The sequence below is a fragment of the Mytilus edulis genome, chromosome 3, assembly GCF_963676685.1.
Source record: "Mytilus edulis chromosome 3, xbMytEdul2.2, whole genome shotgun sequence".
Classification (NCBI taxonomy): Eukaryota; Metazoa; Mollusca; class Bivalvia; order Mytilida; family Mytilidae; genus Mytilus; species Mytilus edulis.
The window spans coordinates 4,725,056-4,741,576 of record NC_092346.1 but is presented as its reverse complement, the minus strand read 5'-3'; the positions used below and the strand labels follow the sequence as shown (position 1 = coordinate 4,741,576).

General features: G+C 31.4%; 2 protein-coding genes across 2 annotated transcripts in view; one reads left to right on the top strand and one right to left on the bottom strand.

Annotated features, from left to right (window-relative positions):
• LOC139515660 (uncharacterized) overlaps positions 1-16,521 on the bottom strand; it is a 207,419-nt gene that overhangs the window by 21,178 nt on the left and 169,720 nt on the right. The window lies entirely within an intron of this gene.
• LOC139515651 (signal recognition particle subunit SRP54) lies at positions 131-15,109 on the top strand. The gene is made up of 15 exons (XM_071305277.1): positions 131-517; positions 2,235-2,326; positions 4,011-4,095; positions 4,603-4,707; positions 5,087-5,211; positions 5,585-5,735; positions 6,004-6,063; positions 6,465-6,553; positions 6,903-7,003; positions 8,481-8,567; positions 9,637-9,710; positions 10,080-10,188; positions 10,681-10,851; positions 12,842-12,937; positions 14,230-15,109. The coding sequence occupies exons 1-15, from the start codon at positions 440-442 to the stop codon at positions 14,313-14,315; spliced, it is 1,509 nt and encodes a 502-aa protein (XP_071161378.1). The 5' UTR covers positions 131-439; the 3' UTR covers positions 14,316-15,109.

The following is a 16,521-nucleotide window of genomic DNA, read 5'->3' as shown; positions in this document are numbered from 1 at the left end:
ATTATTGAAATTATCTGAATTATTATGATTGATGATTTAATTTTTCTCTCTATTATTTTTTGTTTCATAAGAAACTCATCAAATCTATAAGAAACTTATTATTATAAGTGATTAATTTTATTAAGAAAAAATTCATTGGACACCGGTCTATAAGGGGAAGTAACTGCTGCTAAACGTGTCAAAATTGAGATTGAGAGAACGAAAACTGGACAAAATGACACAAATGAACCATTCATTGGTTTTTAGATGAAAATATAGAAGCACAAATATAAAGATAATTATACAACCTAAAGTTACAAAAAAGCATTTTTTTCAAATATTACGAAAGTGCATTTATTTTTGGGCAGAAATATATCTGGAAACTTTCCATATTGTGCCATAAAGTCTTACATCAGAGAAAATACCAGTTTAAAATTTCAAAAAAGTTTAAGAAACAGTCATGGTTCTTGCAGATTTAGGGAGGAAAATTACCTCAGCGCTGAAATCTCTCAGCAATGCTACAATAATAAATGAAGAGGTAAGGTTTATAACTTTCTGGGGGTAAGTCCCATCTCGTCCATACTGGAACAGTGTAAATAAATACTAAAATTTAAATCTGTGCCGATACAGTGTGTTTAAATTTCTCCATTACATATGGTGATGGTCCTAATGATAAGAGGCTATATGTAGAATACCAATACAAAGTATTTGGTAGAAGTTTTAAAGATGAGGATATCCTCATGATCAATGCAATTGTTCCAGTTATACTGCTAGTTCGGCTACAGTTGTTTCGGCCATACTTTGTAAAGATGTTTCTGTAATGGATTTTCTTATTACAAAGAGAAGAAAATATAATTGTTTTCAGAAAGAAAGGTAAACAAATGGCAAAATGTATTTTAATTATACATTGTTGTACCATGTATACCATAAGGAGGGCGTCTCTTCCTATAAAAAGGGATACACAGATATGCTGATGGTATGGTTTACTTTTGTTTTAATGTCAATTAAATCAATGGGGTGCCATTTCATGGAAGTAATACATCAATAGGCAATGGGTAGCTAGACTGATTGGCTGAACCCAACTTTTTAAATGTGCTATAGATCATGGTTTAATCTAGGACTTTGAGGGCTTGAGTCACTTTTGCACGCTATTTAAATCAACCTTATTTTGTGTAACATCAAGGGACCAAGGATGTATATTACTAACTACATCTTTGACTTTGCCAAACTTGAAAGGACTTATAGGCATGCTTGGCAGTTATTTTTTATTTGACTAGTTTGGCCTTTATTATAATATATTTTACATGGGATCTGGAAATTTAGTTCTCAATTAGCCTTTAGTTTGTTCCAGGGGACATTCCTGATCAACAAAAGTTGGATTTCTTATTTTTATTTTTTAAACAAGGAATCACAGCAGAAATTAACTTGCAACACTGCATAATCATTTATTTTTTTAAATGCTAAACCGATATTTTGGAAACATTTCTATTAAGTTGGATTTGTATAAAATCTTTTTTGGAACAATTAAAATGACTGTAAGGAGGTTGGACAGTGGCGGATCCAGAACTTTTTATAAGGGGGGCGGGGCCTGCTGACTGACCTAAGGGGGGGGGGGGCCTCAGTCATGCTTCAGTGATTCCCTATATAATTAACCAAATTTTTCCCACAAAAGGAGGGCCCGGGCCCCCAGCCCCCTGGATCCGACTATGTTGTAAGCAAATCAAGAATAGATAACTTTTAATACATTCGGTTTTTAATGCTAAAATCTTTTTACACTTTCAAAATTTAAGTGACAAAATTAATTTGAAATACTTTCGTCTTTTTGAAACCGTTTCGTAAATTACAAAAATGACAAGCACTAGCAAAATCACTGCTTTAGACATAGTTTTCAAAGGTAAGACATATCATTCTACCCAGACACATTATTTTGACTCTAGCCTGACCAGTCATAAGCTGTGTGAAGTAGCAAATACCAATTTTTAAGTCTTTACATGATGTTTACTTTGACTTGGACTTTGTCGGAGGGGATTACAATTAATGAACCCATGATGTCCAGCGCTTGAGGCAAGGTATATATACATGTAGATGAATAAAAACCTAAATTGAAATACTTGGTTATGGTAATGAAAAATTAAAGTTATTTAAAAAATATCATGAATATGGGTTATAATTTCTTATAAACATGATAAATATTGACAGTTATTAAATTTAATAAAAGCCAGGTACAACTTTTTTTTCATTCATGTGTGTTTCAGGTCTTAAATGGCATGCTTAAGGAGATATGTGCAGCTCTATTGGAGGCTGATGTCAACATATTCTTAGTCAAACGGTTGAGAGAAAATGTCAGGTATGTAGATATTAAACTTTGAAATGACCATTGTGCCAGTAGTCGGTTGACTACATTTTCCTCTTTAAGCATGTTAAGGATTCATGTTCAATTTCCATGTCAAGGATCCATTCTCAATTTTATATTATGTTGACATTTTAAGACCAAAATTTAAGTCTCAATAGCATCACATGATAAACAAGCATGGATTAATGCAACAAAGGGGAAATGTGATCAGGGTTATAACGGTTGATTTCTTTAGACTTTTTTTCAGTAGTTAGAATATATACCATGTATCATGACTATTACAGACACATGTATGACATGTATGACGGCAAAGTTATTCATTTTATACTATAGTTCTAAAACAACTCTTTAACCATCTTACAGTCAAATACACAGTTATTTTACCTTTAATACATGTAATGACCAAGAGTCCGGAAACGGTAATATTTGTCAGTCTTGAACTAAACTGAAAGTGTTTGTCCTAAACATGGAATTGGGATTTAGGACAAATTTTATTTTTTAACAGAAATAATTTCGGTCATTTTGTTGAGATCGAGTTTCCAAAATCGCCATTTTGAACTTTTGTTTTGTTATCCCTTTCTTGTAATAAAACTGTCACTCCAGTATAGAGTTATAATCCTGAGTTCCCTCCTAATAACTATATTAATGCCTTGGGGAAGTATTGGCTAATGATCGCTGATTTCTTTATCTGTGTTTTTAATTCACACCTTGCTATTGATCACAAGCTCATAACTAATACAAAATGTATTATGAAGAAATTAAAATTCCATAACAACTGTCTTCATTATTTAATTACTTTTCAGCTAAGACAATTGTCAATTCTGATTAAAAATTAAATTAAAACTTGATTTAATTTACGTAGAAAAAAATATTTTGTCACTACTGACCCATTTGCTTTGTTTACTATGTACAATGATGGTACATGCATACGCATGACGAAATTCTCTTCCACAGATAAGACACTAAATCGTAAATTCAAAATGATTTCATGCTAGAAATAAAGCAAGTGCTACTACATTGTATTATCATTCATATTAAAACACTGTAAAGGTAAACAAAATTAAAAAGCCGATAATTTCTGTGAATTTGATAAACAAGACTAAACCCCTAAATGAGTTCGGAATTGCTCGTTTTAAAATTTCGCAAAACATCCGGTTTCAATTTTGTGTCCAAAATCAAAAGAAACTTCAGCCTTGTCTTGAGAAATTTATTGTGTAAAGGCATTAAAATCATTTCATTTTTAAACTGTTGCCTTCCCATATTGCTCTTGAACAATTTTCGGAATATGGTAGGGAAATTCATGAAGAAAATGCGATGCAAGCAACAGTAAAACAAGTTCCTTGAGGCTACAAGTATGAGCATACTCAGTAATGTGATTTTGACAATCTTTTTTTGAAAAAGGGTACCAACTTTTTAGTTTTCTCAAAATGACCAAATTTAGGTGAAAAAATTTCCGGATCCTTGGTAATGACGTACATGACGTATCAGAATTTAAAAAAAATTGAATCATCGGTCATGTCTGTATACTTACAATTCATTACAAAGTTTTATTTTGATATCTTTTCTCTAGCAGAAGTTTTTCAAAAACAAGATGTTAACCAGTTTACTCAACTGTTGCTCCATATATGTTAGTTAACAAATAAATGATTTGATGGAATGTTATATATGTATATTATAGATCTGTTATTGATTTTGATGAAATGGCAGGAGGGTTAAACAAAAGAAGAATGATCCAGTCTGCTGTGTATAAGGAACTTGTCAAGGTAAGATTTGTATGGGATACATGTATAATGTCAAGGTAAGTTTTGTATTGGATACATGTACAATGTTAAGGTCAGATTTTAAGAAAGTAAAATTGAGAATGGAAACAGGGAATTGGTCAAAGATACAACAATTCTGAACAAACAGCGGAAAACAGACCAAGCCAATTGGTCTTAAACACAGTGAGAAAATCCCACACCTGCAGGTGGGCTTCAACTGGCCCCTAAGTAATAATGTATACAAGCTCATGTCAAAGCGATTTAGCTTATAACAAGTGGATTAGATCCCCAAATCAGATAAAAATATACAGATGTATATACGTTTTGTGTTCAAATTAACCCAAAGTTGTAATCAGTAATAGATTGAATATTCATTGTCTTGTAAAATTTCTATGTTTTATTTATTTAATGATGTGAAGTTTATCATTTTGTTTATGGCTAATTGTTTATGTTGTTGTGTAATCTCAAACATGATTTTACTTACATCTAATGCTTATAATATTTTTACAGTTGATCGATCCTGGAGTGAAACAATGGACACCAACCAAAGGTCGTAGTAATGTCATCATGTTCGTAGGTTTACAGGGAAGTGGAAAGACTACAACATGTTCAAAAGTAAGTAATTTTTGTGTTTATCTATGAAAGACAACTGTATTAAAATTTTCATAATAAGAAAACACAAGCCCTAAAAGTTTGCGAAAACTTTGATGAAAACAACTCCATAAAATCAATTTCAGAATATAATTGAGAATGGAAAAAGAGAATGTGTTGAAGAGACTACAATCTGACCAAAGAGCAGAAAACAGCTTAATTGGTCTTCAATTCAGCAAGAACTTTCTAAATATGTAATTTTCTTACACATAGCAATTTTATATTCTTACCAATCAACTTCTTTTGTTTTGTTTGAAAGACATCAACCACACATTCAGTCATTTTTAGGTTTATAATTGCACTGTTAGCCATTGTACAATACAGCATTGTGTATTTATTACAGTTGGCGTATTATTACCAGAAGAAAGGATGGAAGACATGTTTGATTTGTGCCGATACATTTCGTGCCGGAGCTTTTGATCAGTTGAAACAGAACGCTACAAAAGCAAGGATTCCATTTTATGGAAGGTATGTGGAATGGAATAATGATAAAAACAAAGTATTACAACACCATTTAATAAGTCTATAAATCATTAAACATTGGAAGTGCACCTGAGTTCAGAGTCAATAGATAAAATGAGACAAACAATACACAAAAATAAAAATTAACGATTTAAAGTCATATTTTGTATTTACTAAAAAAAAATAATATCATCATGATCATGACAAAAAAAAAAAAAAAAAGACAAAGAAAAAACCCAACAAAACACTATACTGAAAAAACTATTGATTTGGAAAGATGTGAGCTCTGCCCAAAAAACAGGAGTACTTTCAAATACTTCATACAATCATAGTACATTTTGTACTAACACAAGTTTTAATAATCTCTCTGTAATTACAGTTACACAGAAATTGACCCAGTGGTGATAGCACAGGAAGGAGTAGATAAATTCAGAGACGAGAACTTTGAAATTATCATCGTAGATACTAGTGGTCGTCACAAACAGGAAGATTCATTGTTTGAAGAAATGTTGCAAGTTTCAAATGTTACTGTAAGTTTTCAATACAGAAATAAAGTTACATACTTCACTTATTTTCAGTCTTGATTATGTGAGATAATAGTTTTAATAGTCAGCTATAAAAGGACCCGAAATGATTTAAATTTTGACAGAGGCTATCAATTATCTACCATCAAGTATAACATTTTTCATCACAGACAATGTGAAATTCATCAAGAAAGTTCATTTTATGGAATCTTGTTCAGATCATAACTTAACTGTATAACAAATTAGATATACTACAATTTGTTTCTGTTTACAGGATCCTGATAACGTTATATTTGTTATGGATGCCACCATTGGACAAGCTTGTGAATCTCAGGTAATTGGTTATGTATAAGTTTTATTGTTTCTATGAATACATGATCAGGGCATACTATTTACTATCTGATTTATAGATGAGAATTATCTTATTTGATATAGAAAAATAGAATGCACAAAAATGTCAAGAAGAAATTGGAGAAATGCAAATTTAAATAAAACAATTGACAGTACAATGTGCTTTGATATTTATACATTGAATATGTTTTTGAAATCTTAACACCTAATAGGAAAAACTTATTGTTTGATTGAGTTGAATCCTGATTTCAATTTATGACAGAAAAACATATTTACGCTGGTTTGCATTAGAATTTGAAATTTGAATTGATGGAGGCAATGAATAAGTAAATTTATGTACATCTAGAAAATCCATTTTTTCATCTAATTTATTTTTGTATTTAGGCCAGAGCCTTTAAAGAGAAAGTAGACGTAGCTTCTGTGATCATTACCAAACTGGACGGACATGCTAAAGGAGGAGGTGCTCTTAGTGCGTAAGTAGACAGTTAAAATCAATTATTTTTGTTTTCTTCTGATGTGGCTGTGAATTTCATTGATATTTAATGAATGAACATATAGAATTAAAATAATAATTGTTCAGTATTTTATACAAAGATGGGTGGTATCAGTCCATTCATTGCCCACAAATTACTCATAAGAATAGAAAACATAAATATCCTGTGCTAATTGGGAAATCAAATAACATTGACTGTATATTAAATTAAAAAAAAAAGGAACATTTGCTATTGATGTTTTATTTCGATCTTTCTAATATAAATTATTAATTGTGTTATATTTTATTTATTATGGAAGACATGAAATTTAATTAACATTTTTTTACAGAGTTGCAGCCACCAAAAGTCCTGTGATATTTATAGGTACTGGAGAACACATTGATGACTTTGAACCATTTAAGGTTCAGCCTTTTGTCAGTAAATTGTTAGGTGAGTTGGGTGTGCTTAACATTTCAAGTTTTAATTGATTGTTTATGAAATATAAGTTGAACCATACACTCCTTTAGTAGCTAATGTGAATAAAGAAACACACTGGTCAAACTATTTTTTTATTAATCATATTGTTCATATTAAGGGGGTAGACCTTGGTTCAGGAAGATAACTCTTTAAATCAGTTAAGCGTTTGTAAAAGTCAAGTTCATCCATGTATTTTAAGCATTTACCTGAAACAAATTGAAAATAATCTATGTAACCTAGAAGCTTAGAATATATTCTTAAAAAATGGTTGACATAAACGTACTGATGATTTTCAGAGTTATTTCCCTTAACCTAGGTCTACCTCCTTAAAGGTGTCAAATCTTACTAAACAAAGATAAGACCATTTTTATATAAAGCTAAATAGATAATGATAGAAAAATAGCAAAGAAAGTGCTTAGTTATCATCTGAATTTGTTTCAAATGAATGCCTTTTATAGGTTTATTCATTGCATATCACCCTTTTAACATTGTTATATCATTTTACTTCATTCATTCATATCTTTAATTCCTCATAAATGAGATTCAATGAACATACAATTAATAAATATAAGCAAACGTTACAACATAATTACACACAAATTATTAGTATAAGAGCAAAGTATAAGGTAAATACACAAAAGATGATATATAAATAATCTATAAAAGCAATATTTAAAGTATAACTGCAGTGACACATCATGTATTGACACATCGTGTATTGACACATCTAATAACACTGTCTAAGAGATCGACTATATTCTGCTACACACTGAATAACATGTGCATGGCACAGCTTGAGAAATTGAACCGATTCATCTATGCTTGAAAAAATTGTCAGTGGTTTTCGACCGAGTAACATTTGAAACAGGATTTCGTCGTCATACATGTTTAATTCACAGTAAAGCTGCACTGGAAAATTGTCACTTAAAATGTCCCACCAGACTTCTCGCTGTGCATTAGTACTTGGACAATTGCAACAAGCGTGTACATAAACATCTTTAAAATTCCTTGAACATATATCACATATATCACTTGTTGTATTTGGTATTTCAGTTAGTAATTTAGTGATTAAAAAAGAATTTTTAATCTCATTAAAAGAATTTGAGTGTTTCCAAAATTCTGTAATTGTCACTGACGTATGAATATTCCTGAAACGTGTGAAGCTGTCATCTGAAATAACACGGTTTAACCAATTGTTTAACTGTATACTATCGACTGCGCTATAAACAATAGACTTCCAAATTTGTTTTGTTGGAAATGTTCCATCTTCAATATAGTCAAGAAGGTAACTCATAAGTCCATACTGTTTTAAAATGTCAACGATATCAGGAATAAATCCGTAGTGTTTCCTTTGAGAGTCTATAAAGAAAGTAAACAATCTGTCAGTTAATTTCCAATGTTAAACAGCCTGTTGGATTAGTAACTAAAATAAATATATTACATTTTCTAGGTATGGGTGATATCGAGGGATTGATAGACAAAGTCAATGAATTGAAACTTGATGACAATGAAGAACTAATGAAAAAGTTAAAACATGGTAAGATCACAAACAATAGAGGGGTTTCTAGTTCATAATAGAGGAAACAGATTACAATCTTGTTACTGTATCATTGGGTGCATTTATTATTGCAGTTTTTGAAGGATAAATAAAAATGCAAGATAAATTATTTCATTTTAGCAAAATTATACAGATATATTTATCAGATATCAAAATTAGAGTTCTTATAATGCAATAATCACATATTCACAATTATTAAAACCCTGCAATAATTTCTGATTTTACAGTACTGTAGAAAAATTCCAATTGTTTATATATATTTTCTTGTAACTTGACATGTCGTCTGCTTTAGAACTACTGTGAGATCACGAATTTATAAGGTTTTGAAAATATCTTGCTTATGCCAAAATATGAAATTATAAAAATGACAAATGTACCTATACAAAATATAACAAACTATAGACATTAGGAGTACAAATATATACAATACAATCAACTTCCACCAAAAAAGTCTAATTTGATATTTATTTTTCTGTTCAAAATTGTAAAAAATGTTGGTATTAAAAATAAGGTTGCACTTCCCCTGACTAAGCCCCATTGAGTTCCTACCCCATAGGTAGTACTTGCATGACTGTGCTATGACTAACACCTGACCCATCCTCAGCTCAGTCCAAAGACATCACGGCTGGTAAAGAGGACTGGGGCCAGGATGCAGTGTACTACTGCTGGACACTTTCTGCCCTTGGTCTGGGGACTTTTCCCAAGGCTTTTGGAGACACTGGGTCTCAGTTTGTAGCCTCAATTAGCAAGTATTGGAGAAGTACAATGTACTAAAGTGTAGTCATGTACTCTTTATATACCTTTGTAGATTGATGATTTCTTATAAAAATTTAAAGATATTTGCATATTAAAAAGGGCTATTTACACAATAATATGTGTTTTTACTCATATCAGAGATACATTGATTTATAACCAAAAGAAATAAAATGAAATGTTTATTGTATATTTGTATTTTCCTGTACAATTCATTACTTTTTACTAATATTAAAATAGTAGTAATAACTTTAGTAAGGGGAGATAACTCCAATTTTTTGATATTTTTTTCCAGGTCAATTTACATTAAGAGATATGTACGAACAGTTCCAGAACATTATGAAAATGGGACCATTCAGTCAGATAATGGTAATTATAATATTTTAACATGTATATTTTATAATATGTTGTTCATCTGATAATAAAAAACTTCAAATAAATAAAGTTTGGAAGATTTTAGAAAATGTTTTGTAATAGCGTTGTAATTTGTTGGTTTTTCCCCCCTATACCTTGTACTTTGATCATTTTTTTTAAAATTCTTACTCTTTGGTCTTCTTTAAGTCTCTGCATTCTCAGTTTTTATACCAACACTTTAATTAGCCGTGATAATTTCTTAGTAGAAGTTCTTACATTGTATACATAATAGTATTAACAAAATGATATTAACAATATTTGTCAGTTTTTTTGGTGTATACTATTGTATGATTTTTTTCTAAATAACATTGACATGATTTGTAGGGAATGATACCTGGATTTAGTTCTGACTTCTTAACAAAAGGAGGAGAACAGGAATCTATGGCTCGTCTAAAGAAGTTGATGACAATGATGGACAGTATGAATGATATGGGTAAGGAAAATAACTAGTTATTTAACCAAATTTTACTTGTTTAAAGCACACAAAAAAAGAAAAATTTAAGGCTATTTTTTTATTATTTCAAACTAAAATTTACTTGAATTTCTGAGTAAAAATTTCTATATTTCTTTTTAGAAACAAAAATAGGGGGGGGGGGGATAAAATTTTAGAGATTGCTTTAAGAACTCAGCAAAAGGAATATTTCTTTTTTTTTCAATGGACTGCTTATTATGTATTTATTTGCTACTTTAAAGTTTTATGCTGAATTGAAACATGTCTTATAAAGGTTCCAGTTTATAAGATGCTTTCTGATTGACATTTGTGTTTTTATAACCTATTGAGCTAGGTTGACACATAGGGATCACTATCCAGCATTTTATACCGTCCATATAGTTAAAAAAAAAATTGGTGCACAAAATTATTCATAAGAGTCTGAAAAATAAATATTTCAGTTTGAAACTCTGTAGTTGAACATCTTTTCTTCAGAACTTGACAGTTTAGATGGAGAAAGACTGTTTGCTAGGCAACCGAGTAGAGCCCACCGAGTAGCTCGAGGAGCAGGAGTATCTATTAAGGAAGTCAATGAGCTACTTACTCAATATAAGAAGTTTGCTCAGATGGTGAAGAAGATGGGTGGAATTAAAGGATTATTCAAAGGTAAGTTATAAAACAGTGAGAAACAATACAGTAAACTTTAGATTTTGTCATGTAGATATATTTTATGAATACATATATATAAAACAAATAGGTCATATGTTTATAGAGGAGATTGTTGCCCAAAGATAACATTGTCAACTTAGTTTTTTTTTTTTAGGAAGAACAATCTGCTCTATCACTCTCTCAGCTATGTGTTGTTTAAATTATCGTATTAAATGTTCTCTTAGTATTGTCTTTTTATGCCCCACCTACGATAGTAGAGGGGCATTATGTTTTCTGGTCTGTGGCTCCGTTTGTTCGTTCGTTCGTCCGTCCGTCCGTTCGTTCGTCCCGCTTCAGGTTAAAGTTTTTGGTCAAGATAGTTTTTGATGAAATTGAAGTCCAATCAACTTGAAACTTAGTACACATGTTCCCTATAGTATAATCATTCTAATTTTAATGCCAAATTAGATATTTACCCAATTTCAAAGTCCATAAAACATGGAAAATGATAGTGCGAGTGGGGCATCCGTGTACTTTGGACACAGTCTTGTTAAATTTTATATTGAAAGGAATAAACTTTGTATAATTATGTTTTAGACTGTCATCACCTGTTTTGTAGTACAAAATGTACTAGGAAACAACTTTCATTCAGGGAGATTGGACAGTAGTTTGTTGGTATACTGATAAAGAAAACATTTAAAATATTATACATGTCAGGGATCTCCATGGCCTGTTTAACGATGGCGCCCCGCCATCGTTCAAATGTCTTGCGCCATCGTCAAATGACTTGCGCCATCGTTAAATTGTCTTGCGCCATCGTTACATTGTCTTCCGCCATCGTTAAAAACTTCATCGTTTTTTGCAGCCCGACACCATTTTTTTTTCAATTATAATCAAATGCATGTAATTGCATAACCCTTAGGCTTTTTATGTTATAATCCAATACAGTTCTAAGGCCTGAGGGATATCCGGAGTAAGATCGCTAATCACTTGTACCTGAGCTTGTACAGGTAGATCAACAAACCACACAGGAGAATACTATCTGAGGAAAGACGATCCATTTGTCGAATTAATCAACTAAGTTTTAGCAAATGATTATGATAATTTAGATTAAATAAAAAAATTAATAATCCAGTTACAAAGAAAACAGTTTAACAAATCGAACACGTGCTTTATTTTGACTTACGCAATCAGCATCCCCCTTTTTTTTTTATTAGAAGTACAAAATAAGACGCAAAACAGTAAATATTATTTCATTGCAAATAACTTGAATACTGCTGTAACGATAATTTAGATTTACTTTAAAAGTTTAAAAGTAAAAACTTAAATATTTCCTGTAAAGAAATATCGTATCGTAATTCCGAATTCATTTCGTATATTACAATCAAATTGATACATCCGCATTTCCGGTTTCTATTCAGACTCGAAAGATGCATGTTGCACAGCATCAATTTGACAGATAAAGTCATTAAAAACGTTTTCATTTGTCAATGTTTGCTTTACAAATCTCTTTAACCTTTTACATAACCCGTACGAATCGTTTTGTTGTTGCTGCAAATCAGCCATACCGGTAATGGGTTCTGAATATGACAACTGTCCATGAAAAATAAGCTCCACATCATTTGATTTTTAACCCCCATAACAATTACCAAAAATACAAGAAATCTACATGGGGACCTTCATGACAGCTTTTGGTCATTCTCGACTAAAGGGGGACCACGAAGACTTGGCATTTGAATGGTTAAAAACGGCAATAAATGAAAATATTGATACTTCAAATTCTATAATGAAAATTCAAATAAATATAATTTAAATAAGCAATGATTTAGCATGTTCACCATTCCTTGTATAGAGGGATAAAATACTTCAGATCGCGCTACACTATACAGCGTAGACACGGTTTGTGATATGAAAGTTCCTCCATCGTTCAATTTTCATCCATGGAGATCCCTGCATGTACACATGAAATATTCATGTAAATAAATAAAGAATGGAATTTATTTTTCAGGTGGTGATATGAGCAAGAATGTTAACCCTGCACAGATGGCTCGTCTCAATCAACAGATGGCTAAAATGATGGATCCCCGTGTACTGCAGCAAATGGGTAGGTATTAGATATATATAATAGGCTAAAATGATGGATCCCTGTTATTAAATGACAATGTGTTGGCCATTGCTTGGTAAGAAAAGACAGTGTAGGTCAAATGAATGTGGCTATTACTTTCAGGTTTTTCAAGATTTACATTTATCAGGAATGTTCAAACCCAAACATTTGAAAGCCAGGGATATATAAGACATAAACACATTAAGAGCTACATGAAAAAAAGGAACCTAAAGACTAAATTAAGGTGGTACCTAACACTACAGGGAGATAACTCTGTAAAGTCAGCTAAACGTTTTAATTACGTTGTGTTGTAAAAGGAATATTAAGCTTCTCAATGACCAAAATTGGTGTTTGTCAAATTGCTATATAACCAGTGTAATTTTTCTGACAAAACAGTTGGTTCAAAATCTTTTTAATTTTTATATTTTTGTCAAAGGGTCAAAGTAAATACTTTGTCACAATTTTATGAAAATTAAACGAGCCAAATTAATTTTAGTGAAAGTGTTGGGTACCACCTTAACTAGATTTAAGAAGATGTGGTATGAGTGCCAATAAGACAACCCTCCATCCAAGTCACAATTTGTAAAAGTAAACCTTTAGAGGTCAAAGTATGGTCTTCAACAGGGAGAATTGTTTCACATGGAACATAAAGCTATTTAGGGCCTCAAAAATGACTAGTGTAAAACCATTCAAACAGGGAAAAAAACCAGTCTAATCTATATAAACTAGAGGCTCTTAAGAGCCTGTGACGCTCACCTTGGTATATGTGCTTATTAAACAAGTTACACAAATGGATTCATGACAAAATTGTGTTTTGGTGATGTTGATGTGTTTGTAGATCTTACTTTACTGAACATTCTTGCTACTTACAGTTTTCTCTATCTATAATAAACTTGGCCCTTCTGTTACAGAGGACAATAATTTGTAAAAATTGGTAATTTTTGTTTGTTTGTAAAAGTTAACGACGCAGGACGATACCGACGCCGGAGGCAAAGTGATGAGAAAAGCTCAGTTGGCTCTTTGGGCCAGGTGGGCTAAAAACAAGAAACACTTATGAAACCAACCACATTAACAAATGACAACCACTGAACATCAGGTTCCTGACTTAAGATAGGTGCAAACAAGTTCATCAGGTTTAAACGTTTTTATAGGTACCAACCTTCACCATTACCTGTTTTTTTTTGTACAGTAAGATAAGGGCAACAGCCTTTACCCACATATATATTTATTCTCATCAGTGTGGGTAAATGGTTTAAGGTAACTTCAAATTTAATTGATTTCTTTTTCTTCAGGTGGAATGCAAGGATTACAGGGCATGATGAAACAATTCCAGCAAGGGGCAGCAGGAAAAATGGGCAATATGTTTGGCGGCAAATAATCATCTGAAAACATTATAAATAAAACACCATGTTTGTGAACATTTGGATACTGATTTATTTGAGACAGAACTTCGTTAAAATAAAGAAAGAACTTGTATCTTGTATATATGCATTTAAATGTATGATTGTACATGGTAAATGTGATATGGAATAGACATTTTGTAAAAATATTTTATCATGTTTGAAAAAAAAAAGACTACCCAATAGGATAAACAAAGTCGAGTCTATCCAAAAGAATATAAAGTATCCTTTTCAATAATAAAGGGTCACAATTAAGTGTATATATTGTTGAAAACTGTTAAAGGACAGTTTTTCTCACTTCAAGATAAGAAGTTTATGTTTAGAGAATAAACATTAAAGCCATTTGTAAGATATGAAATATACATTGGAAGGACTATTCTTTTAAAGCTAACGGGGGTGGGGGAAGAGGGAAGGATATTTTGAACATTGGTTTAGATTATTTATGTGTATTCAAAATTACTTGAAAGATAGTTAATGTTGGTTTTGGAGGTATTCAGTTCTTACTCTGCCATATCAACATCCCAAATCTGATAGTAACTATAATTCATATCCATTTTACAGTTTTCTATGTCATTGATTTTGTTATAAAATTGTGTAATTGTTTTAATTACATCTTGTGTTCAATCGAGTAGATAGACATAAACGACTTTTTTGTCAGGAAATAATAGAAAACAGCTACATTAAATGGTTTTTATATTGTACTACTTGTTGATAGAAATTGTCATACTAATTGTTTAAAAAAAATTATTTATAAAAGAAAGTATCATCAAAACTCTCTTCTTGTATTTTTTGAAAAATGGCATTCCACCTAGTGATCCCATACTAATGTATATATAAGAAGATGTGTTATTAGATCCCTACCGACGAAGTCGAAGGGGTCTTTAGGTTTGAACTCAATCCACTTGTCTGTCCAGCCTTCAGTCTGACAAATCAGTTTTCCACTTTTTTTTCTTCATGCTTGATGTTATATTTGGTGTATATGTTACAGTAAATAGGTGAAATTAGGAATTACACGTAATTACTAAACATTTCAGTAAATACCTGTAATCACTAGTCAATTTAGTAATTACATGTATTTACTAGTTGTTTCAGTGATTACAGGTATTTACTGATTTTTTTTGTCATTTTTGTCGAGCCTGCAACTTTTGTTGCAGAAAGCTCGACATAGGGATAGTGATCCGGCGGCGGCGGTGTTAGCTAACTTCTTTTAAAAAAGCTTTATATTTTAGAAGATGGAAGACCTGGATGCTTCATACTTTGTATATAGATGCCTCATGTTACAAAGTTTCCGTCAGTCACATGTCCAATGTCCTTGACCTCATTTTCATGGTTCAGTGACCACTTGAAAAAAAAGTTCAAATTTTTTGTAATGTTGAATTCTCTTTTATTATAAGTAATAGGATAACTATATTTCATATGTGCGTACCTTGCAAGGTCCTCATGTCTGTCAGACAGTTTTCACTTGACCTCGACCTCATTTCATGGATCAGTGAACAAGGTTAAGTTTTGGTGGTCAAGTCCATATCTCAGATACTATAAGCAATAGGGCTAGTATATTCGGTGTATGGAAGGACTGTAAGGTGTACATGTCCAACTGGCAGGTGTCATCTGACCTTGACCTCATTTTCATGGTTCAGTGGTTATAGTTAAATTTTTGTGTTTTGGTCTGTTTTTCTCATACTATATGCAATAGGTCTACTATATTGGTTGGTTGTTTTAAAATCATTTTGAGCATGAAAGACAAATTGCATGATATCAATCCAAAATTGAGAAAAACATTTTTGAGAAATCTATAGGCAATTTAGCCAGCTATTTTTTAAGATAGACATTAGATTATGGCAAACTTTGTTAAATGATCTTGATAATTCTTAAAATCTCATAATTTTGTTATATTAAAATCTCCATCAGGCATACTCTGCATATCAACTTGGCCAATAACATTAGTTAAATTCCTTTTACAAAATAGGTTTAACTACGACTTCTTTTGTCAGACATTTGCGATGAAGCTGACATTCTTCACAAACAAATTTATACAAATTGATGGCAGTCACATTTTCATATTTCCGTGTTTTTATGAGTTCTTCAAGACCTCCAAACTTAAGCTTATATACCTCCAACAAAATTTTATCATCGTTTCTTCCTGTATAAAATGATCTTTTTGTGGATTGACAAAGTCAACTAAAT

What these genes read in the sequence shown, in the direction of transcription:
- LOC139515651 (XM_071305277.1), top strand. Translation starts at nt 440, where the DNA reads ATGGTTCTTGCAGATTTAGGGAGGAAAATTACCTCAGCGCTGAAATCT. An exon ending in AGGATTCCATTTTATGGAAG is followed by an intron (nt 5,212 to 5,584) that starts GTATGTGGAATG and finishes CTGTAATTACAG; the next exon opens with TTACACAGAAATTGACCCAG. An exon ending in GACAAGCTTGTGAATCTCAG is followed by an intron (nt 6,064 to 6,464) that starts GTAATTGGTTAT and finishes TTTTGTATTTAG; the next exon opens with GCCAGAGCCTTTAAAGAGAA.